General features: G+C 43.9%; 1 protein-coding gene across 4 annotated transcripts in view; it reads left to right on the forward strand.

Annotated features, from left to right (window-relative positions):
• Positions 1-27,756, forward strand: part of PMPCB (peptidase, mitochondrial processing subunit beta) — a 71,269-nt gene that overhangs the window by 13,904 nt on the left and 29,609 nt on the right. For 2 of the 4 annotated variants that reach the window (XM_077264725.1, XM_077264727.1), the window contains exons 2-8: positions 13,706-13,846; positions 19,919-20,005; positions 21,602-21,731; positions 23,349-23,547; positions 24,203-24,282; positions 24,393-24,499; positions 27,404-27,547. In XM_077264725.1, coding sequence (XP_077120840.1) covers positions 13,706-13,846; positions 19,919-20,005; positions 21,602-21,731; positions 23,349-23,547; positions 24,203-24,282; positions 24,393-24,499; positions 27,404-27,547 — 888 coding nt within the window. Of the gene's footprint in view, positions 1-7,437; positions 7,566-7,699; positions 7,892-13,705; positions 13,847-19,918; positions 20,006-21,601; positions 21,732-23,348; positions 23,548-24,202; positions 24,283-24,392; positions 24,500-27,403; positions 27,548-27,756 lie in introns of those variants that run through there. The other 2 variants (XM_077264728.1, XM_077264726.1) reach the window with 2 other exon arrangements.

Genomic DNA, 27,756 nt, shown 5'->3' on the forward strand with positions numbered 1-27,756 from the left:
AGCTCTCAGAATGTGTTAACGCAAAAAATATTTTTGCAATAAAAAGCGTCTTTTAGTGTGAGACAGCTGCCAAACATAAAAACCCGCTATAAATAGTAAATCAAACCCCCCTTCATCACCCCCTTAGTTAGGGAAAAATTATAAAATAAAAAAATGTATTTCCATTTTCCCATTAGGGTTAGGGTTGGGGCTAAAGTTAGGGTTAGGGTTGGGGCTAAAGTTAGGGTTGGGCCTAGAGTTGAAGTTAGGGTTTGGATTACGTTTACAGTTGGGTTAAGGGTGAGTCAGGGTTAGGGGTATGGTTAGGGTTGGGATTAGGTTTAGGGGTGTGTTGGGGTTAGGGTTGGAGTTAGAATTGGGGGGTTTCCACTGTCTAGGCACACCAGGCTCTGCAAACGCAACATGATGTCCGATCTCAATTCCATCCAATTCTGCGTTGAAAAAAGTAAAACGGTGCTCCTTCCCTTCCGAGCTCTGCCGTGCGCCCAAACTGTGGTTTATCCCCACATATGGGGTATCAGCGTACTCAGGGCAAATTGGTCAACAACTTTTGGGGTCCAATTTCTCCTGCTACCCTTGGGAAAATACAAAACTATGGGCTAAAAAATAATTTTTGTGGAAAAAAAGATTTTTTATTTTCACGGCTCTGCATTATAAACTTTAGTGAAACACTTGGGGGTTCAAAGTTCTCACAACACATCTAGATAAGTTCCTTGGGGGTCTAGTTTCCAATATGGGGTCACTTGTGGGGGGTTTCTACTGTTTAAGTACATCAGGGGCTCTGCAAACGCCCGCAGACCATTCCATCAAAGTCTGCATTCCAAAACGCCACTTCTTCCCTTCCGAGCTCTGCCATGCTCCCAAACAGTAGTTTTCTCCCACATATGGGGTATCAGCGTACTCAGGACAAATTGGACAACTTTTGGGGTCCAATTTCTCCTGTTACCCTTGGGAAAATACAAAACTGGGGGCTAAAATATAACACAGGTCTGCAAGAATTTTTTTTTCAAGAGCTGTTTTGGTTATTCCACATAATCTTTGTTTTTAAGTGCGTTGAATCCGAAAATGACCTCCGTTTTGTCATAGGACATCACGTTTTCTGACAATTTAAGTAACTATGTTAAATAAGACAATACCTCAAAATAAATGAAAATAGACTCATAAAATTAATTTTTTATTACAAATGTTTCATGAAAATCATTTTTTAACTGCAATGAGCTCACTAACACACACTAAAATCGATTCTTCTTCCCTGTGAGGCTTCTCTTGGTACATTTACGCTTGTGAGTAGCATCTGCAATGTCTCTCTGAAGCGTCCAACAGTAGTCTGCCATCATTGTAATGCTCCATCTTCCCTGGTATCTACTTTCCATCTCTTTAATGTCCTGGTGGAATCGTTCACCTTGCTCTTCACTCACAGCTCCCAAATTTTCAGGAAAGCTGTCAAAGTGGGAATGGAGGAAATGCACTTTCAAACTCATCAGGCAACCTAAAGCTTGAAATGCTTTCAGCATTCGTCCTACGATTTTTTTGTAGTCAGGGTCTTGTATATCTTCAATGCATTGATGTGAATTAATTAATAGTAATTTTGACTTTCAAAACCCTAAGATAAAAAAATACCAAAAATTAAGAAAAATATACTAAATTTGAAGAGAATTTTGCATTTTGTGGCAAATCCTGACATCCAGGATTTTTTTCAATATTTTTTTAGTTTTCAGCACACCAAAATACATGGAAATTAGATGAAAATAATCAAACAGCTTTTTAGTCGCAGACCTGTGTAATTTATCGGCTCTGCGATATAAACTTTAGTGAAACACTTGGGGGTTCAAAGTGCTCACCACACATCTAGATAAGTTCCTTAGGGGTCTACTTTCCAAAATGGGGTCACTTTTTCGGGGTTTCCACTGTTTAGGCACATCAGGGGCTCTTCAAACAAGACATGGCGTCCTATGTCAATTACAGCCAATTTTGCATTGAAAAGTCAAATGGCGCTCCTTCCCTTCTGAGCTCTGCCATGTGCCCAAACAGTGGTTTTCCCCCATATACAGGGTATCGGCGTACTCAGGACAAATTGCACAACAACTTTTGGGGTCCAATTTCTCCTGTTACCCTTGGTAAAATAAAAAATTTTGGCCGAAAATCATTTTTGTGAAAAAACAAGATTTTTTATTTTTAGGGCTCTACATTATAAAATTCTGTGAAGCACTTGGGGGTTCAAAGTGCTCACCACACATCTAGATAAGATCCTTAGGGGTCCACTTTCCAAAATGGTGTCATTTTGGGGGGGGTTCCACTGTTTAGGCACATCAGGGGCTCTCCAAACGAGACATGGCGTCCTATCTCAATTCCAGCCAATTTTGTATTGAAAAGTCAAATGGCACTCCTTCCCTTCCGAGCTCTGCCATGCGCCCAAGCAGTGGTTTACCCCCACATATGGGGTACCAGCATACTCAGGACAAATTGTACAACAACTTTTGGGGTCCAATTTCTCTGTTACCGTTGCTAACATAAAACAAATTGGATCTGAAGTAAATTTTTTGTGAAAAAGTTAAATGTTCATTTTTTTTTTTTTTTTTTTTTTAAACATTCCAAAAATTCCTGTGAAACACCTGAAGGGTTAATAAACTTCTTGAATGTGGTTTTGAGCACCTTGAGGGGTGCAGTTTTTAGAATGGTGTCACACTTGGGTATTTTCTATCATATAGACCCCTCAGTGACTTCAAATGTGATGTGGTCCCTAAAAAAAAAATGGTGTTAACCCTTATAACGCCCTAACAAAAAAAATTTTGGTTCCAAAATTGTGCTGATGTAAAGTAGACATGTGGGAAATATTACTTATTAAGTATTTTGTGTGACATACCTCTGTGATTTCAGACCATGAAAATTCAAAGTTGGAAAATTGCGAAATTTTCAAAATTTTTGCCAAATTTCCATTTTTTTCCACAAATAAACGCAAGTAATGTCAAGGAAATGTTACCACTATCATGAAGTACAATATGTCACGAGAAAACATTGTCAGAATCACCGTAACCTCATAAAAGGACAGTGGTCAGAATTGTAAAAATTGGCCCTGTCATTAACATGCAAACCACCCTTGGGGGTTAATTTTTCTCTTCTCCAATGACAGCACCACCTGAGAGAGGGTATCCGCCCACCAGGACAGGATATCTACTGAATAAAAAGGCGGTACCTCTCCTCCGCATCAGTTCAAACTGTCCTCCTCTGTTGACCTGTCCTTTGAGAGGAAGGTATTGCAAGTGGTGATCCCTCTGAGTCGCCCACCAGGGCAATGGGGATACTCGGTACCGGGTCCGGTCGCTCTTAAAGGGGATGTCATGGTGGCTGCGATCCGGTCAGTGGCCCTGGGCACTCACTTAAAAGGGGGAAAGTCTTTAAAGGAAAATTGGTAATAAAGTTTATTCGTGACGCCACCTGTGGCTGTCGATCAGAGGGACCGACGGTGCTTAAAGTGGTCCTCTGGGGTGATGTTGCAGCAAGATGGTGACACTTCCCACAGGTGAAGCAGGATCCCCAGGGTTCCCAAGGTGTATGGCAAGGATGGTGGGTTGCCGGTAAATAACGGATGACACAGAGTTGCAGTCTTTACCTGGTTTACTATGGTAACAGGCCTCAGTCCAGGGTACCGGCAACAGGTGCAGAAGGAGTCCAGGCAGCCTGAAAACAAGTAGCAATCTCCCTTGGCAGGTCAGGTTGGGAGCCTTCCTCTATGGCTGCGCTGGTTATCTGGTCCCTTGCTATCTGTAGTTCGCTGGCAATGTACCCCTTTCTCTCTCCTGTCCTGGGACAGTACCTGCACGGCAGGCAGCTTGATCTGTTCTGTTGGGGGGTCTCTGACAGTTGACTCCAGGCTCTATCTGCTGCTGTACTTCAGGTATGGTATGGGCAATTAACATACAGTCCTATGCCCTCCAGTTCTACTGTGAACCTTGCAGTTATCCACAATCTCGGGCTCCCGGTGCCTGGTTTTTGCGCTCTGGCTCACAGGAGGCCCAATTGCAGACTCCCTGAGCTCCTAATCACTTCTCTGCCATCACTATCTGCTCCAGACTGAACTAACTCATCCTCCAGACGAGGACGGATATCAGGGAAGTTCCCCTAAAACAGGGTTTTGAGCTTCCCCTTCTGGCCTGGAGTTAGAATATGTTGTGTGTAAGATTTACCTGTCAAAGGGATCCCACTTGTCTTCAGGCATGGCACTACCCTCCCCGAGAGGAAGGCAGCATCACTGTGGTACCCCAACTCCTGGGGTGCCACACCTCCCTAGGGTGCTTTTGATCTATTTAAATCTCTCAGGTGGTGCTGTCATGGAAGGGAAAAAATCTTACTTACTGGTAACGGGATATTACAGAGCCCATAACAGCATCCTTATATTCCCTCCCCCGCTTTGTCACTTGTGGTCTGCACTTTTAAGGATGTTAAGAAAAATGTATTTGGTGATGGTTATGCTACTGTCTGGAGGTCTTCTCATGATCTGAAAAGGAGGAGAGGTACCTCCCTTTTATTCAGTAGGTTTCCTGTCCTGGCGGGCACTCTCTCGGGTGGTGCTGTCATGGGCTCTGTAAAATCCCATTACCGGTAAGTAACTAAAATGTTATTTTTGGCTTACCTCCGAACCATTGAACCATCAGATGGCTCGCCCCTGCTTTCTCCAGCTGGATTGGCAGGTTGTCTAGTAACTACATGCTGATTGTGAGTTGCCCGCCAGGGCTGTGGGGTTCTCGGTACCGGGTCCGGTGGTGTTCACAGGGGGATGTCACGGTGGCTGCGACCCAGTCCGTGGCCCTGGGCGCTCATGTAAAAGGGAAAGGTCTTTAAAGGGAATAAAGTTTGTGTTCGTGACGCCACCTGTGGTATTCGGTCATTATTCGGTCATTCATTATGCACAGTGCGGGGCTGGGGTTCCTGGGAAGGCGGGGGAGCGTCGGAGCTGGGGAGCGTCTAAACAGCGCAGTGCGCATGCCCAGGAACCCAGCCCCGCACTGTGCATAATGAATAACAGTGCGGGGCGGGGATTCAGCAACAGTGTGGCCGCACTGACAATGAACACTGCGCAGGCCCCAGGCAGGCACGCACAGCGCAGGTGCCGGATTTCAGAAGATAACAGCGCTCAGGGGGGGCGGGTACCATCGCCCCTGAAGAGATGAGTGACGGCAGTTGGGGGATTCATACAGGACGCTTCGGACCACCTCCAGGTATAATATCTGGTATGTGTGGCCAATTTTTAAAACGCTTTTTAGAGGTAATAAATGAATCAAAAACTAAAAGAGCTACCTTGTTAGACTGCAGCATTACTGCTGCACAAGGTGGCTCTTTTAGTTTATAACGGCTGGGGGGGGTGACAGTGGCCCTTTAAACATGTCTCTCTAAGGCCTCATTCAGACTTCGTGTTGCATGTACGTGTTGTATCCGTTTTTTTAATGGATTCAACGCGTATCCATTATAATCTATATATGTGCTATTCACATGTCCGTGTTTCTTCACCACCGCCAATAGTATACTACAAAAAAAACTGTCCAGCACCTCCAAACATAATAAAGCATGTAATGCAAGCTGTTAGGATCCAGCACTAATTAAATGCAGCATTAGTGGTCTCTTAGTACCTTCATTTTATAATTATATTCCCTATATCCGCACTGCAGTTCTAATTTCATATATTCAATGCTTGCATACTTATTGGCGCTTACAGAGTGCTGCTGTATTCTTTTGTGTATTATGCAGTCATGGCACCTTGCCCCTGTTCACACTTGCGATTTTGTTCAGAAGTCCTGGTCAGTTGTTTTTTTTTTTTTATGAGGAATTACAGTTAGAGGATTGGGCGGGAGACCAGACTAGTCCAGCGCCAGTCTAGGTGATTGACAGGTCTCTCCCACGTCTACTCATAGGGGAAACCTGTCATTCGCCTGGAGTGCTGAGGGAAGAAGCCGGCAGGATCTTCGAACTACATTTTCTCTGAATACCTGAAGCATTTCAGAGCAAACGATACCCGCAGCTGGGCCAGGATTCATGCTGCTGTGGTTTGGGCAGCATGAAGCAACTGCTAGGTTCCCTTTATAGCACGACTCCAGCATTTGTTTGTTTCACCATCTGAGTGACATCAATACTGTACGTACCGGCATGCAGTAGGATACTTAGAAGTCGCCGGCTGCTGCTGTTCTTAGCGCCTTGGCAGTCATCTTCTGATGGATCCAGCGTTTACTGGGCGTACTGTAAATTGCTGTGAAATCTATAGGCACCTGCAGACGTCTGGCGATTTCAGCCCGGTATTGGACCAAAACGTACCGACCCAAACCTCATAGAAATACATGAGCTGCCATGCTGGGGTTGGGAGATGTGCGGCCAGTGCATGCATTAGTCGTCCGTGCGCCGGCAGATTGCCCCGGGTGTCTGAATATGCCCTAAATCTAAGAGAGCCAGAACGAGGCCCCCATAGACGTACACTGAGAGCTTGCACCCATTAGGCCTCTTTCACACTTCCGTCAGTACGGGTCCGTCGCAATGCGTCAGGCCGACGTACCGACGGACGTTGTGAATTTACTGCACGATGTGGGCAGCAGATGCAGTTTTTCGATGCATCCGCTGCCCATTCTGCAGTCTGGGGAGAAGGGGGCGGGGTTTCGTCTGCGCATGCGCGGTTGAAAATGGCGGACACGACGTACAAAAAAAGTTACATTGAACTTTTTTTGTGCCAATGGTCCGCCAAAACACGACGGATCCGTTGCATGATGGACGCGACGTGTGGCAATCCGTCGCTAATACGAGTCTATGGGCAAAAAACGCATCCTGCGAGCACATTTGCACGATCCGTTTTTTGCCCAAAATGATGGATTGTGACGGATGCCAAAAGATGGAAGTGTGAAAGAGGCCTTCCTCTGACTGCCGGTCATTTAGGAGCTGCGCGCTCCCAACAGGGCGGAATGGGACCGTCACAGAGAAGAGCAAAGATGGCGGCTAGGAAGTCTATACGTGGGCTCAGTGGTTAGCACTGTTACTCGGCAGAGCTGGGATTCTGAGATCAACTCCCACCAAGGACAGCATCCTCGAGTGGGATACAGCCTGTATGTTCTCCCACAGTGCAACACATACTGATAGGGAATGTAGATTGTGAGCCCCATTGGGGACAGCGATGATTTATGTAAAGCGCTGTGGAATGGCGCTATAAGCGAGCATACTATTACTGGAGGCAGGGAGCAGACATTGGTGATACCACTCTGGCGGTGAAATAAAAACCCCTGAGCGCACTGACTAGAAGCCATTAGTAACTGTTACATGGCCGCCGAGGACTGCCAGGCTCAGTGTAACCGTTCTGTCCCCATCACGTGGTCGGCAGCACATCTGCTCTTCGCACGCGATGATGTGCTGCCGATAACAAGGATGTTTTTCCAGCATGAGCAGGCGTTACTTGCAGGGCCGATACTTTACACCATCGGATCACCTGACCAATGTGCTTTTTGCCCGGTTGAGAGGTGGTCGCCATCACGGCTCCACGTGCAGACCTTTGGCAGCCAGCTACCTTACGAACGCTTGATCATCACCAATTCTCTGTACGGCAATGTATACTAATACATTACACTAGTGCTGGGTTTTATTAACTAGCAGCCTGCTGCAAAATCACGCGTGACCCCACACTGACTGGCTCGGTGTCCGTAACAATGCAGCGCAGACAACTCTGCAGAGTCACGCGAGCAGTGCACTGTCATATTCCATAGCCGGTCACTGGGGGAAAGGCAATGTGCTGCTGACGGGCCGTGACTGGCAGCTTTCAGGGCGGAAGTTACGTCACGTGTCAGCAAACATGGCGGCGTCCATGCTGAGACTCGGGACATCTGTGGGACGGAAAGTGATAAGCGGCGTGACAAGCAGGGCGCAGGTAGGGTGACAATGATGTGCGGTAGGGGATGTGGTGACAAGCAGGGCACAGGTAGGGTGACGATGTGCGGTAGGGGATGTGGTGACAAGCAGGGCACAGGTAGGGTGACGATGTGCGGTAGGGGCTGTGGTGACAAGCAGGGCGCAGGTAGGGTGACGATGTGCGGTAGGGGATGTGGTGAGAAGCAGGGCAAAGGTAGGGTGACGATAATGTCAGGCAGTAGGGGATGTGGTGGCAAGCAGGGCACAGGTAGGGTGACGGTAATGTCAGGCAGTAGGGGATGTGGTGGCAAGCAGGGCACAGGTAGGGTGACGGTAATGTCAGGCGGTAGGGGATGTGGTGACAAGCAGGGCGCAGGTAGGGTGACAATGATGTGCGGTAGGGGATGTGGTGGCAAGCAGGGCGCAGGTAGGGTGACGATGATGTTAGGCGGTAGGGGATGTGGTGACAAGCAGGGCGCAGGTAGGGTGACGATGTGCGGTAGGGGCTGTGGTGACAAGCAGGGCGCAGGTAGGGTGACGATGTGCGGTAGGGGATGTGGTGAGAAGCAGGGCAAAGGTAGGGTGACGATAATGTCAGGCAGTAGGGGATGTGGTGGCAAGCAGGGCACAGGTAGGGTGACGGTAATGTCAGGCAGTAGGGGATGTGGTGGCAAGCAGGGCACAGGTAGGGTGACGGTAATGTCAGGCGGTAGGGGATGTGGTGACAAGCAGGGCGCAGGTAGGGTGACAATGATGTGCGGTAGGGGATGTGGTGGCAAGCAGGGCGCAGGTAGGGTGACGATGATGTTAGGCGGTAGGGGATGTGGTGACAAGCAGGGCGCAGGTAGGGTGACGATGTGCGGTAGGGGATGTGGTGACAAGCAGGGCAAAGGTAGGGTGACGATAATGTCAGGCAGTAGGGGATGCTGTGACAGGCAGGGCACAGGTATGGTGACGATGTGACAAGCAGGGCACAGGTAGGGTGACGATGATGTCAGGTAGTAGGAGATGTGGTGAGAAGCAGGGCACTGGTAGGGTGACTATAATGCCAGGCGGTAGGGGATGTGGTGACAAGCAGGGCACAGGTAGGGTGACGGTAATGTCAGGCGGTAGTGGATGTGGTGACAAGCAGGGCACAGGTAGGGTGACGATGTGCGGTAGGGGATGTGGTGGCAAGCAGGGCACAGGTAGGGTGACGGTAATGTCAGGCGGTAGGGGATGCTGTGACAGGCAGGGCACAGGTATGGTGACGATGTGACAAGCAGGGCACAGGTAGGGTGACGATGATGTCAGGTAGTAGGAGATGTGGTGAGAAGCAGGGCACTGGTAGGGTGACTATAATGCCAGGCGGTAGGGGATGTGGTGACAAGCAGGGCACAGGTAGGGTGACGGTAATGTCAGGCGGTAGTGGATGTGGTGACAAGCAGGGCACAGGTAGGGTGACGATGTGCGGTAGGGGATGTGGTGGCAAGCAGGGCACAGGTAGGGTGACGGTAATGTCAGGCGGTAGGGGATGCTGTGACAGGCAGGGCACAGGTATGGTGACGATGTGACAAGCAGGGCACAGGTAGGGTGACGATGATGTCAGGTAGTAGGAGATGTGGTGAGAAGCAGGGCACTGGTAGGGTGACTATAATGCCAGGCGGTAGGGGATGTGGTGACAAGCAGGGCACAGGTAGGGTGACGGTAATGTCAGGCGGTAGGGGATGCTGTGACAGGCAGGGCACAGGTATGGTGACGATGTGACAAGCAGTGCACAGGTAGGGTGACGATGATGTCAGGCGGTAGGGGATGTGGTGACAAGCAGGGCACAGGTGTGGTGACGAGGTGACAAGCAGTGCACAGGTAGGGTGACGATAATGTCAGGCGGTAGGGGATGTTGTGATAAGCAGGGCACAGGTAGGGTGACGATAATGCCAGGCGTTAGGGAATGGTGATAAGCAGGGCACAGGTGTGGTGACAAGCAGTGCACAGGTAGGGTGACAATAATGCCAGGCGTTAGGGGATGTGGTGACAAGCAGGACACAGGTAGGGGATGTTGTGACAAGCAGGGCATAGGTAGGGTGACAATGATGTCAGGCGGTAGGGGATGTGGTGACAAGCAGGGCATAGGTAGGGTGACGATAATGCCAGGCGGTAGGGGATGTGCAGTGGTCATGGCGGGCTGTCCTGCATCAGTGTCTCCCAGGATGGAGTGATGACCCTAAGGCCGGCCTCACACTAGCGAGTTTTACGGACATATGAGCGCATAAACTACGTCCGTAAAATACGCATAACACACGGCCCAATGATTCCCTATGTCCCAGCTCCTATCAGCCGTATTTTACTGATCCGTATTATACGGTCTTGTACGGCCGTACAAAATCACAGCATGCTGCGTTTGTCACCGTATTGCGCAAAAAAAATCGCCTTTGAAAGTCTATGGGGGTGAGAAAAATACGGATTACACACGGACCAGCAGTGTGACCTGCGAGAAATACGCACCGGTGTTAGAGAGAAAAGCCGGTAATTCAATTGCCGGCTTTTCATTTCTCCTTCCTAAACCCGACATGATATGAGACATGGTTTACATACAGTAAATCATCTCATATCCCCTTTTTTTTTTGCATATTCCACACTACTAATGTTAGTGTGTATGTGCAAAATTTGGCCGCTGTAGCTGCTAAAATAAAGGGTTAAATGGCGGAAAGAATTGGCGTGGGCTCCCGCGCAATTTTCTCCGCCAGAGTGGTAAAGCCAGTGACTGAGGGCAGATATTAATAGCCTATAGCGGGTCCATGGTTATTGGCCCCCCCGGCTACAAACATCTGCCCCCAGCCACCCCAGAAAAGGCACATCTGGAAGATGTGCCTATTCTGGCACTTGGCCACTCTCTTCCCACTCCCGTGTAGCGGTGGGATATGGGGTAATGAAAGGTTAATGTCACCTTGCTATTGTAAGGTGACATTAAGCCAGATTAATAATGGAGAGGCGTCAATTATGACACCTATCCATTATTAATCCAATAGTACGAAATGGTTAATAAAACACACACATTATTACAAAGTCCTTTAATGAAATAAAGACACAGGGTGTTGTAATATTTTATTAGACTCTTAATCCACCTGAAGACCATCGTCCTGCAACAAAGTTAAAAAAACAAACAACAATATTCCATACCTTCCGTCGTTATGTCCCACGATGTAAATCCATCTGAAGGGGTTAAATCATTTTACAGCCAGGAGCTGTGCTAAAGCACTCCCTCCTGCCTGTAAAACCCGGGGTACTGAATGGAAAGCAGTTTGATCTGTAGTTACCTTGAGTTGCGGTGAGGCGCCCTCTGCTGGATGTCCTCATATGAACTCGAGCGTGGGAACTTTTCCAAGGCTCCAGTTCATGAGGACATCCAGCAGAGGGCGCATCACCGCAACTCAAGGTAACTACAGATCACCCTGCTTTCCATTCAGTACCCGGGGTTTTACAGGCAGGAGGGAGTGCTTTAGCACAGCTCCTGGCTGTAAAATGATTTAACCCCTTCAGATGTATTTACTTTGTGGGACGTGACTGCTCATCGGAAGGTATGAGATATTGTTGATTTGTTATTTTTACTTTGTTACAGAACAAGGGTCTTCAGCTGGATTAAGAGAATAATAAAATATTACTACACCCTGTGTCTTTATTTCATTAAAGGACTTTGTAATAATGTGTGTGTGTTTTATTAACCATTTCGTACTATTGGATTAATAATGGATAGGTGTCATAATTGACGCCTCTCCATTATTAATCTGGCTTAATGTCACCTTACAATAGCAAGGTGACATTAACCCTTCATTACCCCATATCCCACCGCTACACGGGAGTGGGAAGAGAGTGGCCAAGTGCCAGAATAGGCGCATCTTCCAGATGTGCCTTTTCTGGGGTGGCTGGGGGCAGATGTTTGTAGCCAGGGGGGGCCAATAACCATGGACCCTCTCTAGGCTATCAATATCTGCCCTCAGTCACTGGCTTTACCACTCTGGCGGAGAAATTGCGCAGGAGCCCACGCCAATTTTTTCCGCGATTTACCGTAACCCTTTATTTTACAAGCTACAGTGCCCAAATTTTGCACATACACACTACTAACATTAGCAGTGTGGAATATGCAAAAAAAAAGGGATATGAGATGGTTTACTGCATGTAAACCATGTCTCATATCATGTCGGGTTTGGGAAGGAGAAATGAAAAGCCGGCAATTGAATTACCGGCTTTTCACATATCTCGCGCTGAATTAAATATAAGTACAGAATATATATATATATATATATATATATATATATATATATATATATATATATATATATATATATATATATATATATATATATATATATATATATATATCTCTCAATGACATATACTGTATATATGTTTTAACGAACATTTGAGCACATAAATCCATTAGATGTCGGTTTTGCAAGCCTGCGAGAAAATATCGCAGTACGGATGCCATACGGATTACATAAGGAGGATGCCATGCGCAAAATACACCCTGCCTACGGATGACATACGGATCACTATTTTGGGGAATTTTCTGCGTATTACGGCCGTAAAAAACGGACCGTATTTACATACGCTGAGTGTGAGGCCGGCCTGAGCGCTCAAGTGCAACGGCCCCAGCCACTGTGCCAGGGGTCCCTATCTCAGCATGAGACCTGGCAGACCCTAGCGTCAGCAGACTGCTCATGGTTGTCATAACTCCGTGATCTCTAGCTCATTTGTCATGAGATTTCTCTATACGAGCTACACAGTATTAAAGGGGTTGTTAAGCTTGTAACTTGTCAAAATTGCAGAGTAAAAAAAGAGCAAGTTAGCTCTTTAAGAATTCTCTCTGCTTTTAAGTACAGAGTTTATTCTGCAGTTTACAACTCATTGCCTGGGTTACAGGTCACCCTGCTATCTGAGTGTCGAGTTACTTAGGCAATGAGCAGGCGTTACTTGCAGGGCCTATACTTTACAGCTGCTCCTAGGCTGGCTGGATCTTGCCTCAGTTCCCCATACTTCTACGTTACTTCTGCTAATAGCTTGGGAGAGCACACAGATTGAATCAACGTTGCGACCATCCCACTGTCAATCTTCAGTAGCAAACCGCTTCCAGAAAAGCAGAAAACCAGGAGCTGTGCACTATTCAAAATACAACTTAAAAATAAAAAATAATTTTCAAATTCATCTTACACCTGATGAGGCTGTTGTACTTATCTTGAAAATCCTTGTCAGCAGGGCTATAGTGTCTGTGTAAAATGGACCGACTCCTAAAGTATATAATAAATTGGGTACAGTAGTACAATGCGAGATGTGATGTAAATGTTTTCGTAAGAATTTGGGAAAGTTATGAAATGTCCTATAAATTGCAAACAAAAACATCAGTTGCATGTTATATGCTGGGTAATGCCACACAATGGTGGTTTACCCACAATAAGGATATACACCAACTCCAAGAAAGTGGAGAAACATAGGAGAATAAGGAGTACACCGGTGATTGAAATAGAACATTTTTTTAAATATTTATTAAAGTAATTCATAACAATTAAAATATGACACCTTTCAGGAAACAACAAAACCCATGGAGAAACTACTCATAAATACATCAATATTGCACAAATCTCATGTCTTGTGTCACAACCCTGCACGGGAGCCCCGGGAAGAGCGAGTGCCGACTCAGGAAAAATGGACACATATGAGAACCTAGTTGGACCGCATAAATAACCAAGGGGGTCCGATTGCCTCAGTTTGCATCAGCTATGCCATGAATCAATGTTTGTAATTCTGTTTGTTCAGGAGAGAACTCTAATTTCCTATTCTACATTTCTGTGTGCAGCAAATACAGTTTGGAATAAAGAAATACCGATCGAGCCAAGCAGCGACCCAAGCCATACTGAATGTGCCAGAAACTAAAGTAACCACCTTGGAAAATGGTCTTCGTGTTGCCTCTGAAGATTCTGGAATTTCTACCTGTACGGTAAGTCTGCAGTGTGCCCAAGGGGAGCAATAAAATGGCATAAACATTTAGAACCCGAGACTACAACATGGCTGTAAGCTTACATCTGTTTAGGAGCTTATGGCAATCACATTAATTTAAGCGTTTTTATTAATTTTTTTAATCTGTTGTATAGTGTTGTTTCTATAATTTGACATCACTATATATATAATTGCAGGCCTTGGAGGATACATGTGAAATTCCTCTAGTTACTTCTCACATGTATACTCCTGACAGAGAGGAGTGCAGCACATTCCTACTAGACTGTGACCGGCCTCTATACTCTTACATTGAGCGAGGCAGCGCACGTTTAGTTGGCACATGACCGCATGTATGCAAGTCGCACACTTGTGTTCACACTCCCAGCATTGGAGAATCTTCACAATGTGCAGTGACTGCAGACATGTAGCCTAAGGCTGGACAACCTCTTTAATTTTTCCCAGGTTATTTTCTTATAGGGGATTTCCCATCTGGGACATTTATGGTATTTGAGCTTCTATCGTCTAACAATAGAATGGCGGACCCATGACCCACAGATTGCACCATGGAGACTAGGTTGTGTGTAGCAGTGGTTTATAGGAATTGTAAAATGCTCTTCTGTTTCTTTAGTTTCTGTGAACTACAATGGACATGGCCCCATGCATGTATCTCTTCCTATTTGCATTGCAGTAGGTTCAAACCCCACTTATTTAATTATTTATGGCTCATACTGTTTATCTGCCATAAATATCTCAGATGGGATTATCCCTTTGTGATCTGGTAGTTTTAATTCATGAAAGCTAATGGGGTGAAAGGGGAGGTTGGTCTTTGTTTCCATCACATATCAAAAGCAGTGGCCTGGTACAAGCTTGACCATTTCTGGGGTGCATCAGGGACTAGGGCCTCCCATGTATGGCTTTCAGTAATATTCACAGATGTTGGGTCCCCACCAATCTACCATTTGTCATCTACAAAGTGATAAATACTTCAATGCTGTAAATTGAATCAACAAGTGGGTGGGTGGGTGATCCAGGAGTGTCCGTAGCTCAAAGTTCGCCTAGTCCTAAGCTTTTTTTCATAATGCTAATGATTAAAATTAGGATGCAAGCTGCATCATTAGACTGTTTTTTGGTACCTAGTTAAAGGGGTATTATCATCTCCAAGATCCTATCCCAATATGTAGGTGCAATAATTAGTGATAGGCAAACCGCTGGATGTACAGGTTCGGCCGAAAAGTTTAATAAAAAAAAGTTTGGTTCGGGTACCAGAACAGTACCCGGACCCTATTCACTTGAATGGGAGGCCTGAACATCCAGTGTTTTCGACACGGTCATGTGCATGACAGCGCAGCAAACACTGCCTCTGATCGTTGGTAAAATCATTACCGCCTATGAGAGAGTTGTGGTCAAATGACAACCTCAGCCTGCAGCTGTGATTAGCGGTACAAAGTTTACAACCCACAGCTGTTAGCTGATATCAAGAATAGAGGGGTCCCCACACCGTTTTTTAAAATTCGTTAAATGAATAATTAAAGAAAACGGCATGGGGGTCCCCACCATTTTTGACAACCAACCAAGCTAAAGCTGACAGCTGTGGGCTGGTATTCTCAGGCTTGTAAGGGACCATGGATATTGCCCCCCCCAGACTAAAAATAGCAGACTGCAGCCACCCAGAAGAGGCACATCTATTAGATGCACCAATTCTGGCGCTTTGCCCCGCTCTTCCTACTTGCCCTGTAGCGGTGGCAAGTGGGGATCATATTTGTGGGGTTCATGTCACTTTGTATTGTCCGGTGACAATCAAGCCCACGGATTAGTGATGGAGAGGCGTCTATAAGGCACCTATCCATTACTAATTCTATAGTTATATTGTAAATAAACACATGGCAAGAATAAATTCTTTTATTTGAAATAAAACAAAACACACTTTTCTACTTTTATTTAAAAATAAACACAGTTATACTCACGCCTAATTTAACCGAAGCCCTCATTCTCCTGTAATAAAACAAAAATAATAACAATATCCCTCACCTGTCCGTCGTTCTGTCCCTCGCAGTAATCCATGACTGGGGATCAACAGTTTTCAACCTGGACGGTGGCAAGACGCGTCCGTCCAGGCTGAAAACAATTGAGGAATGAGGTGCTGCGAGCGCAGCATCATTGACCAGCAGTGACATCATCGAGGTTACCATCGGTCACTAAGGCTGCGTTCCCAGCTGGGTCCCCAAACTACGGTGACCCCGGTGTGATCACCGCTAGCACAATGAGGAAAAAGTCTCATGGTGCAGCAGAGAGTTCACTGGTAGAAACTTTTTGTCACACTGCTAGTGGTTAGTTCAGTGAGGTCACCGTAGATCAGGGGCCCGGGTGCCGAACCCGAACAGTAGCATGGACTTCCTGGTGAAGTCCGTGTTCTGGGTCCATGCCCGAACAGTAGGTGTTTGGTATGGTATGGACCCCAAACTTTACTGTTCCGGATCGCCCAGCAGCAGGATCCAATTAGAAATGTAGTATAGTTTTTCTGATTCGCTATGTCTCCTCATGTGCAGGCATTGCAGGACCTTAGGTATCCATGGTTACAACCACTAGCAACTAGCTAACTGTCACTATATCAGTGGTTGTAACCAAGGATACCTAAGGTCCTGCAATGCCTGCACATGAGGAAAGAGACTTAGCAAATCAGAAGCACTATACTACATTTGTAATTGGAGGTATTTGCTAATTATTATTACACCTACTACATACTGGGATAGGATCTTGGAGATGGGAATACCCCTTTGTGCCTTTAATTCTCACACATTGAGGTGTGTTGTTTCATGTTACCATTCAAAAAGCTTTCAAGATAAAAAGAATGGAACATAATTAGATCTGTAGCCCAGTTCTGATTGTGATCTATCCATGTGATATTGTGTTTGCTATTTTGGCGTAAAATTGACCTAATCTACACTGAAATTGATAGTAAAAAAAAATGTATTCTAGCTGTCAGCAATTTCACAAGTGATAGCTTTAGGACCACATTGGTTAGTTGTTTGGGGATCATTTTTGGAGCCTGGGAGATTTGGTTTGACTAATACATTTATTTAAAGGGGTTGTCAAGGACCTACATTTTGATGACCTATCCTCAGGATAAGTAATCGCTGTCAGATGAGTAGAGGTCTGGCACCCAACTTATCAGCTGTCTGCATCTCCCGTGTTGCATGTGGTATACTCTCTATACATCTGGCCACAGTGGGTGCTGCAAACTGCTGATTGGTGGAAATTCCTGGTGTCAGAACTCTACCAGTCTCCCGTTGATGGCTTCTCTTTAGGATGGGTCATCAGTATACACTGCTATAAATAAAGGGAACACTAAAATCCCACATCCTAGATGTCACTGAATGAAATATTCCGGTTGCAAATCTTTTCATAACATAGTGGAATGCGTTGAGAACAATAAAACCTAAAAATGATGAATGTAAATCACAACTAACATCCCATGGAGGTCTGGAGTTGGAATGATGCTCAAAATCAAAGTGGAAAATCAAATTGTAGGCTGATCCATCTTCAGTGCAAATGCCTCAAGACAAAGAAATGATGCTCAGTAGTGTGTGGCCTTCAAGTGCCTGTATGATCTCACTACAATGCCTGGGCATTGTCCTGATGAGGCGGTGAATGTTATCCTGAGGGATTTCCTCCCAGACCTGGATTAAGGCATCAGTCAACTCCTGGACGTTCTGTGGTGCAATGCAGTGTTGATGGATGGAATGAGACATGATGTCCCAGATGTGCTCGATTGGTTTCAGTGCTGGGGAACGGGCAGGCCAGTCCATAACTTCAATGCCTTCATCATGCATGAACTGCTGACACACTTCAGCCACATGAGGTCTGGCATTGTCCTGCATCAGAAAGAACCCAGGGCCAACCACACCAGCATATGGTCTCACAATGGGTCTGAGGATCTCATCCTGGTACCTACTGGCAGTCAGAGTACCTCAGGCGAGCACATGGAGGGCTGTGCAGCTCTTAAAAGAAAGGCCTCCCCACACCATTCCTGACTCACTGCCAAACCAGTCACACTGGAGGATGTTGCAGGCAGCAGATCGCTCTCCACGGCATCTCCAGACTCTGTCACGTCTCACATGTGCTCAGTGTGAACCTGCTCTCATCTGTGAAAACCACAGGGCGCCAGTGTCGAATCTGCCAATCTTGGTGTTCTCTGGCAAATGACAATCGTCCTGCATGGTGTTGGGCTTACAGCCCAACACCCACTTGTGGACGTCAGGCCCTCATAACACCCTGATGGAGTCTGTTTCCTACAGTTTGAGCACATGGGTGTTAGTGGCCTGCTGGAGGTCATTTTGCAGGGCTCTGGTAGTGCTCCTCCTGTTCCTCCTTGCACAAAGGAGGAGGTAGCAGTCCTGCTGCTGGGTTGTTGCCCTCCTACGCCCCCCTTCATGTCTCCTGGTGTACTGACCTGTCTCCTGGTATCTGCTCCATGCTCTGGACACTGTGTTAACAGACACTGCTACCCTTCTTGCCCCAGCTCGCATTGATGTGCCATCCTGGATGAGCTGCACTACCTGAGCAACTTCTGTGGGTTGTAGACAATGCCTCATGTTACTGTACAGGACCTCTAGGGATGAGAGCAATGACAAAATGCAAAAGTGACAAAAACAGCTAAAAAAGGCTGAGAACAGAGAAATGGTCTGTGGTCACCCCCTGTAAAACTACTCCTTTATAGGGGTTGTCTTGCTAATTAGTCATTTCTAACTGTTGTCTGTTATACTTGCACAACAGCAGGGGATATTGATTCATAATCAGTGTTGCTTCATAAACTCGATGGGTTGATTTCACAGAAGTATGATTGACTTATAGGTACATTTTGATGTTTAAGTATTCCCTTTATTTTTTTGAGCAGTGTATAAATCCTGGACAACCTTGGGCTTTTTTTTTTTTTAAATGACTGATGTTGTAAAAAAACATAAAGGGGGCATCCAAACATCCTTTTCCCAAGGGCTCATTCACACATTATTTTCTTAGATATGCTAGGTGCTTTTTCTTATGTTTGTTTGATGTTTCTTTGCAGACTTTTGGTCTGCAAAAAAATTGGAGAGATGTCCAAGTTTAGCCAGACTTGCAGATGCCGTCTGTTTATGCAGACTGTTTCCAACATGTGATTTCAGCCTTAAAGGCAACCTGTCACCATGTGTTCCCCATATAAAGTACAGCCATCACCTATAAGCGTTCTTTTACAGCATATAAATGTATGCTGTCTGTGTGTCCCAGATTCCCTATGAAAGGGTTGAATACCTTTTATTATGTCCACAGACAGCGCCGTCCGGTCCGATAGGCATCTCTGGTCTTGTTCCGGCGCCCCCTCTCTTCTTACAATCATCGTCCTCCTTCCCTGCTTCATGCGGATGACGCCTCCTACGCCATCATCACAGTGGTTCCCATCGAGCTCCTGTGCTGGCTTATGCTGTGGTATTGCTGTATACAGCACAAGTGATCAGACTATCACTGTTTGTCATTACAGAGCTCCCTTTAAACCCAGCCTGTGCTCGAGCTTCAAAGGAGACCGTGATTTCTACTACATAGAGCTATGCTATGGCATTTCTGTATATAGCACAAAAGATCAGATAATCGCAGCTTCAAATCCCCTAAGGAGACTAATAAGATCAGTGAAAAGTAAAAAATAAAAAACATAAGATCAAACACCTTCCCTTTCCACCATTAAAAATAAAAAAAAAACGTGTTATTGCCGTGTTCAGAAAAGTGTGTTCAGATGAAAGTATAAAAATAATTAAACCCAATCAATACACACTGTAAATGAGAAAGTTCAAGAAAGTCCAAATTGTTTTTTTTTTTTGTTTTTTTATGCAATACCCCCAAAAATGCTGTAGCAAATGATCAACACATCAATAGTAATCTGGGTGTAATGGTCTGTTAGAACAGTCAGATTGGGGGCAAGGCTGTCTGTAAACTTAGGAGAAGCTGTCTGGACCTTATGTGATGATTTAGAAGGAGAAAGAACTTGGAGTTTTTTTTACAAGAGAGAACTGTATTATTCATATTTAATTATGTATAATTTTCTTAGGTCGGTCTGTGGATTGATGCTGGGAGCAGATACGAAAATCAAATGAACAATGGCACTGCCCATTTCCTGGAGCACATGGCATTTAAGGTGACTTTCGGCAAAACAGATCGCTGTAAAATCTTACAAGCTGAAATAGTATAGTAAAGTAGAGTACAGGAATTTGGGTACTTTTCCCTTTTTGACCAATTTTTGCATGAACTGATTATAATGGTTAATGGGGCTTTTCTGCCTACTTTAAAAGTTAATGTCGATCCCAAGGTGGTGTAATAAAAATAAAATAAAATGAAAACATATTTAGGCCATGTTCACACTTTGCGGTGTGCTCTGCAGGTTTATCCCACAGCGGAATTGATAAATCTGCAGGGCAAAACCGCTGCGGTTATCCCTGCAGATTTATTGCGGTTTGTTCCGCGGTTTCCGCTGCGGGATTACTCCGGTACTATTGATGCTGCATATGCAGCAATATGCAGCATCAATAGTAATGATAAAAATAATAAAAATTGGTTATACTCACCCTCTGATGTCCGGATCTCCTGGGCGCTGCACCCGGCGCTCCGGTTCCAAAGATGCTGTGCGAGAAGGACCTTCGTGTCATCACGGTCATGTGACCGCGACGTCACCGCAGGTCCTGCTCGCACAGCAAACCGAAGACCGGCCGGCCGCGGGCAGCGCTGAGAGGTGAGTATAACATCATTTTTTATTTTAATTCTTTTTTTTTTTACACTATTTATGCTTCCCAGGGCCTGGAGGAGAGTCTCCTCTCCTCCACCCCGGGTACCACCCGCACATTATCCGCTTACTTCCCGCAACGTGGGCACAGCCCCATGCGGGAAGTAAGCGGTTCAATGCATTTCTATGGGTGCAGAATCGCAGCGATTCTGCACAAAGAGGTGACATGCTGCGGGTTTTAAACCGCTGCGTTTCTGCACGGTTTTTCCCGCAGCATGTGCACAGCGGTTTGCGGTTTCCATAGGGTTTACATGTTAATGTAAACGCTATGGAAACTGCTGCGGACCCGCAGCATCAAAATCGCTGCGGATCCGCGGTAAAAACCGCAAAGTGTGAACATGGCCTTATATGTTTCGATTTAAGGATGTTTCTAGCGCTATTTTGTTCACTTGAAAAAGATTCATTGCCAAAGCTGACATGTTATGTACATGGGCATGGAATAAATCCAGATTTTGAGATGGGAGTGCTGCCAGTCTTCATTGTATGAGTGTGTGTAGTGTGCTGTCAGTGAGTAGGTATTCACAGGGGCAATCAAGTGACCGCTGCAGCCATTCAGGTTTCCATTGGGGAAAAGCTGCCAAGTTATGGGGGTTGTTAATTTTGTTCTATTTCTATGTGTGTAAAAAAATAATACAAAATTAATTATCAGATTTAAAATAAAAAGTAGGACAAAAGCCATTCAATAACTATACATTAGGGAATGTGTTAAAAATAAAAACCAATTTGTCACATGCCGCTATTAGATCTTGAAGTGTCTACAATTTCCATTTGTAAGATGTCACAAACACACATGCTCACATACCGTTCCATATTGCGCACCATTTTCCTGGCCTAATAGGTATATATGCACAGTGACGTCACCCATGTTACTGGTTTTGTTTCTCATATGTTATGTTTGCGTAGTAGCACACTTTTCTACATATCGACTCTTAACACTTTGTTTTTTTGTTATAGGGAACAAAAAAACGTTCCCAACTGGATCTGGAGCTTGAGATAGAAAACATGGGCGCTCACTTGAATGCATATACATCAAGAGAACAGACTGTATATTACGCAAAGGCATTTTCCAAAGATCTGCCTAGAGGTATTTGATCAAAATATTATTTTTTTTTCAATAATTCAAGAATAAATTAAAACCCATTTAGACTGGCCTGTTAACATATTTCCTTTATCAGAAAATCACCTATTGGTTAAATCAGGTTTTTATATTCAAATGTATTTTGTATTTATTTTCTTATAGTGTGTGTGTACCCTACAATTTTACTACTGGCCACCAGGCCTAATATTACACTACTGCTTCCCTTTCTTCAAATGGACGTTAGCAGCAGTAGATTGGCCCCAGTGTGTGTGGAAGCATTATCTCAGCATGCTCTAATCATTGCATAGGTGAACAAAGGGGAACGAGGGGAACAGTAACATCACTTTTTGTGAATGTCGGTTTCTGTGTTACCTGTCACTGTGATGCTGTCTATGATGATCATGAAATATAAAAGGAAAAGCTCAGAACTTGGTGTTGTAGGAGAAGTGCTCCTAAGCAAAAAGTAATCCAAAAAGTGAAAAACGGCATTCTTTTGAAAGTGTTCAATTGGAGAGAATTTAAATCCAAGAATTATGCAGTGAATATGTTGTGTAATTGAACAAAAGGTAGTGTGACTTTTCACACAAAATGTGACTGTCAAACTTGAAGTTTCGTCTCCTCCCGAGCCTTGTTCACAAATAGTCACAGTGTTGTAGAAAAACGCTCAGAAATGCACCTAATAGCTGCAGCAACAGGATGTAACTGAAGTATCTGCAGGGCATAGTGGCTGCCTATATACTTTCAAGGGAGTGCTGTTTTTCACTTTTTGTGATGATAATGAGACTGCTGAAAAGTCATCTGTACAGAACATGAAGTATGAGTCTAGTATAAGGCCTAGTAGCCAATGTGAAAACTGCAAGATTTCAAGTTTGTTTTTTATATAGTTATCGGAATAAAACTTTATGAAAAAATGACATTTAATATAAAGCCTTGATATGAACAAAAGGTCATTTTATGATGACATATTCTGTAATAAATGATGATCAACTATATAAAAATCTTTTTTTTATTTTACTTTTTTACTTGGCTTTATCTGTTCCTGGTGAAAACATTGCTGTCAAAACAAGGATATCAGTCCATTGCATGTGCTATAGTGCCTGTCATTTTTCATTAACTATATCTGTAATATATTAAAAGAAAATCCCACCAAAGCGGAGTTCCCATTAGTGTTTCTGCATTCTGTTCTTCGCTTGCTTCCATGTCAGAAGTATAAACCTGATGCAAGTGATTAGTTCTACAACCCCTTTTCATTTGCCTTAGTAAATACCACCTTTCATTGCAGGGGAACTCTTGGGGGTCCTGGATTGTAACTATGTGTTTGGTTACAGCGGCCATATCAGCTGTTTATCAGTGGGGGTATATTTTGAAAGGATATAAATTGAGACTTTTTAAAAATAAATAAATGTGTTATTGTGTTACACACGTTATAATACATTGCAGTATTTAAACAGCCTGGGTCAATAAGTTATCAAGATGTAGAAGGTGCTGCCAAAATGTGTTCTTAAAGGGATGCACTAAGACCAAGCCCTTATTGAATGTTCATCGTTAGTCCCAGTGTAAGTACAAGAAGCCGACCTACGGGACATTGGTTGCTCAGTCCTTTCATTTGCAATGTATTCACAGCTGTGGAGATCCTGGCAGACATTATACAGAACAGCACCTTGGGTGAAGCGGAGATTGAGCGTGAAAGAGGAGTCATCCTACGTGAGATGCAGGAAGTGGAGACTAATCTGCAGGAAGTGGTCTTTGACTACCTACACGCTACTGCCTATCACAATACCGCCCTGGGCAGAACCATCCTGGGACCTACGGAGAACATCAGGTAGGCGCGGTCATAACTTGCCCACATATGGGTAGATTTACCCAGATCCTGACTAGTGTTCTGCTATTTTTCATTATCAGGATTTTGGTCTTAAATGCAGGTATTAATTTTTAGATATGTTACATTTTTAAACCTCATGAAATATTCTTTATATATTATCTTTATGCATGTCTGTGCACACATTTTCACATGCTACATTCATCGCACTTATTTATTAATGACGGAAATTTAAAGTCTCTAGTCTTTTATAGCCGTTTCACAAGTTTAAATCAGTGGGGTTTGTGGCCAAATTCCGACGTTTTTGTATGGACTGGCCACAGATCTCACGATTCCATAGCCTTATATGTGGCTTTGAGGCTGTTGAGTTAATGTCGGGAGACCACCAGCCATGGCTCATACACAGACTGATTGGCCTAACTGTTAGGATTGTTTCTTTCTGTTAGTATAATTTTAAAGGATTGCTACACCTATAAGATCTGGAAATTCATTCAAAGAAGGACGTCCTGCTGGTTATGTTTACTGTATATAGGACCCTGTCAAAGTCCTTTGTGACTTCTATAATTATATTTCCCTTTATTTTACTCACTGTTACAATTAATGTAAGAATCCTATATGTGCATGGTGTATACTTATTTCATACATATTATGGTTACAGATCTATAAACCGGAATGACTTGGTGGAATATATAACGACACACTATAAAGGGCCTAGGATTGTTTTGGCTGCTGCTGGTGGTAAGTGTTCTGGAGTAGCTTTAACATGACACTTCTATAAACAGGCACAGTCTGTAGTATGTTCAATCAACTTGATATATGAATGTTTCTATTTCTATTCTTGGTTTCAGGCATTTCTCATGATCAGCTGCATGACTTAGCAAAGTATCATTTTGGTAACCTTCCTGCTACATATAAAGGAGAGGCTCTACCACTATGCACCTTCACAGGTAGTGAGGTAAGTGATTCGCTATGCCTTAGAGGACATTGCAATGCCTGACATCGCAATAGAGGACATCCTTGGGGAAAAAAAAGACATCTATGGCTTGTCAGTTAAGGGTCTTCTGATGCACTGCTATGTATAGCCCAAGTGATCGGATCATAATAGCTTCAACTATTAGGCTATGTTCACACAGTGCAGATTATTTGCGGTTTTTTAGCGTTTTTGCGCTATAAAAACGCTATAAAACCGCAAATAATCTGCATACATTAAGCATCCTATCATTTTTAATGAAATCCGCACTTTCTGTGCACATGATGTGCGTTTTTCCGCATGAAAAACGCATTGCGGTAAAAAACCGGACATGCTCATTAATTTTGCGGTTTTTTCGCGGTTTTCCCACTGTCTAATGCATTGGGAAATGTTTGGGAAAAACCGCATCAAAAACGCGTCAAAACCGCGTCAAAACCGCGCAAAAAACGCGCAAAAAAACGCATGCGGTTTTTATGCGGAAATCTGGCAGAAATGTCCGGATTTTCACAGGAATTTTCTGCATCAATTCCTGAACGTGTGTATGGGGCCTTAAAGTGAACCTGTCATCAGGTTTGGCTGATATAAGATACGGCCATCACCTTTCAGGGCTTATCTACAGCGTTCTATAATTCTCTATAGATAAGCCCCCAATCCGACCTGCCAGAGAAGAAAAGTAAGTTTTATTATACTCACCTGCAAGGCGGTCCGGTCCGAGGGGTGTTGCAGGTCCTGGTCTGGCTCTTCCCATCTTCTTGCGATGCAGCCCTCCTGCTTGCTTCATGGCTCCCCGGCATCACGCTCCTGCGCATGCATACTTCTCTGCCATCAACAGGTTTGGGGAGCCATGTAATGTGGTGGTGTAGGTCTGCTGTGTTTTATCAAGACCTAAGTCAGTGCAGCCGTCTACCAGGAAATTTTAGAGCACTTCATGCTTTCCTCTGCCAGCAAGCTTTTTGGAGATGGAAATTTCATTCTCCAGCAGGACTTGGCATCTGTCCACACTGCCGAAAGTACCAATACCTGGTTTATAAATAACAGTATCGCTGTGCTTGATTGGCCAGCAAACTCGCCTAACCTTAACTCCATAAAGAATCTATGGGGTATTGTCAAGAGGAAGATGAGATACCTGACACAACAACGCAGATGAGCTGAAGGCTGCTATCAAAGCAACCTGGGCTTCCATAACACCTCAGCAGTGCCACAGGCCTGCCTGCATGATATGCCGCATTGATGCAGTAATTGATGTAAAAGGAGCCCAGACCAAGTATTGAGTGCATTTACTGAACATACATTTCAGTAGGTCAACATTTCAGATTATAAAATTATTTTTCAAGCTGGTGTTATAAAGTATTCTAATTTACTGAGATAATGACTTTTGGATTTTCATTGGCTGTAAGCCATAATCATCAACATCAACATAAATAAACACTTGAAATAGATCACTCTGTTTATAATGACTATCTAATATGAGTTTCACTTTTTGTATTGAAGAACTGAAATAAATTAACTTTTTGATAATATTCTAATTTTGTGAGAAGCACCTGTATGTTTTGTTTTTAGCCACCACAACATTGCAAAAAAAATGCACTGAAAAGTTATCAAAATGCCCTCAAATGGTATGAATAATATTGTCAGCTAGGGGTGCAAAAAAATAAGCCCTTAAACAGCCTTATATCCGAAAAAAATTAAAATGTTAGAGGTCTCAGAAAATTATCACACAAATTTGTCCAAAATTCTATTACCCATACCCTTAGGTTGGGTTTCTTACTTTAAAAATATAAAAAAATATATATAACAAAGGTGCTAGATAAGAGGAACTCCATTCACAGTATACCAGGGGTTATGAATATACAATTTTATATTCTACCAATCATAAATAGTTAATAAAAAAAATAACAAAACAAATACTAGAAAAGCATGCCGTAGTGATTAGATACAATCTACCTAATATTATGCCTATAAAAAGTACAAGAACTGATCTATGAAAGGTAGAAAAAAATTGATTGTATAAAGTGCAAATACAATATCCATAAGATATCAAAGGAAGGAACATGGTAAAAAACAAGTGTATAATGGCTGCTATATAAGCATTCCTACGTGGAAAGGTTTATATGCCTGCCTGTTAATGTACCAACGGCTGGATATCTGCTAACCGCAAAGAAAAATGCAGTGCCACGGTTTGCTAGGATCGTCAGATGTTGAAATAGCAGAAAATGGAATATGTATGCCTGTATTGCAGAAGTTCCGGTGGATACTATGGTGTCCCTCTGACCCGACGCACGTTTCGCTCTTCTTCGTCTTGGAAAATTATTTAAATAATAATTAAAAAAATGACCTATACATGTTTTATATAATATAATAAAAGTGCAATAATTGTGAAATTGCACTTTTTTTTGCAATTTGAACACACTTGGAATTTTTTTCTCGTTTTCCCATACACTGTGTGGTAGAATGAATGGGGTCATTCTAAAATACAACTTGTCTCGATAACAACAAGCCCTCTGATAAAAGTTATGGCTCTTGGAAGAAGGGGAGGAAAAATAAAAGCGAAAAAATTGCCTGTGGATAAAGGGATTAATATAGTTGCACAAAATAAAGGGCCATAGTATACATAAACAATATGAAAAGGTTGTGTCTACACTGAAATATTATTTGAAGTTGCTGGTATGTTGTGTTCTGGCTTCTTTCTACTTGGCTGGAATCGCCAAATACAGTACATCAATACCACACGTATACACACACAACTGCCAGACAGTTCAGCTTCTGTCAGACGTACTGTCATAGGATTTGGTGCAGCTTCAAATGACACATAGTTAGATATTAGAAGAATGTCATCTATTTTCCCTACCACAGCGATAAATCACCTAGTTTTTTTTCCTTCCATTATAGATTCGTGTATGTGATGATAAAATGCCACTTGCCCATATTGCTATTTCTGTTGAAGCTGTTGGTTGGTCTCATCCAGATACAATTCCACTCATGGTGGCAAACACATTGATTGGCAACTGGGATCGGTCCTTCGGAGGTGGTGTGGTATGGCACTTGATCATTTTTTTTATCTGTTATATATTCATAAAGCCTATTATTTTGTTAAAGGTTGAAAGGAAACTGTACTTTTAACAAACTTTGCATAAATCAGTAGAACAGGCAAATATAAGAAACTTTGTATTATGTCTTATCAGAAAAATCTGTTTCCTTCTCCACTTACTTTTTCCTTTCCACCTACCTCCTGAACTCACTAT

The sequence above is a fragment of the Ranitomeya variabilis genome, chromosome 5, assembly GCF_051348905.1.
Source record: "Ranitomeya variabilis isolate aRanVar5 chromosome 5, aRanVar5.hap1, whole genome shotgun sequence".
NCBI lineage: Eukaryota > Metazoa > Chordata > Amphibia > Anura > Dendrobatidae > Ranitomeya > Ranitomeya variabilis.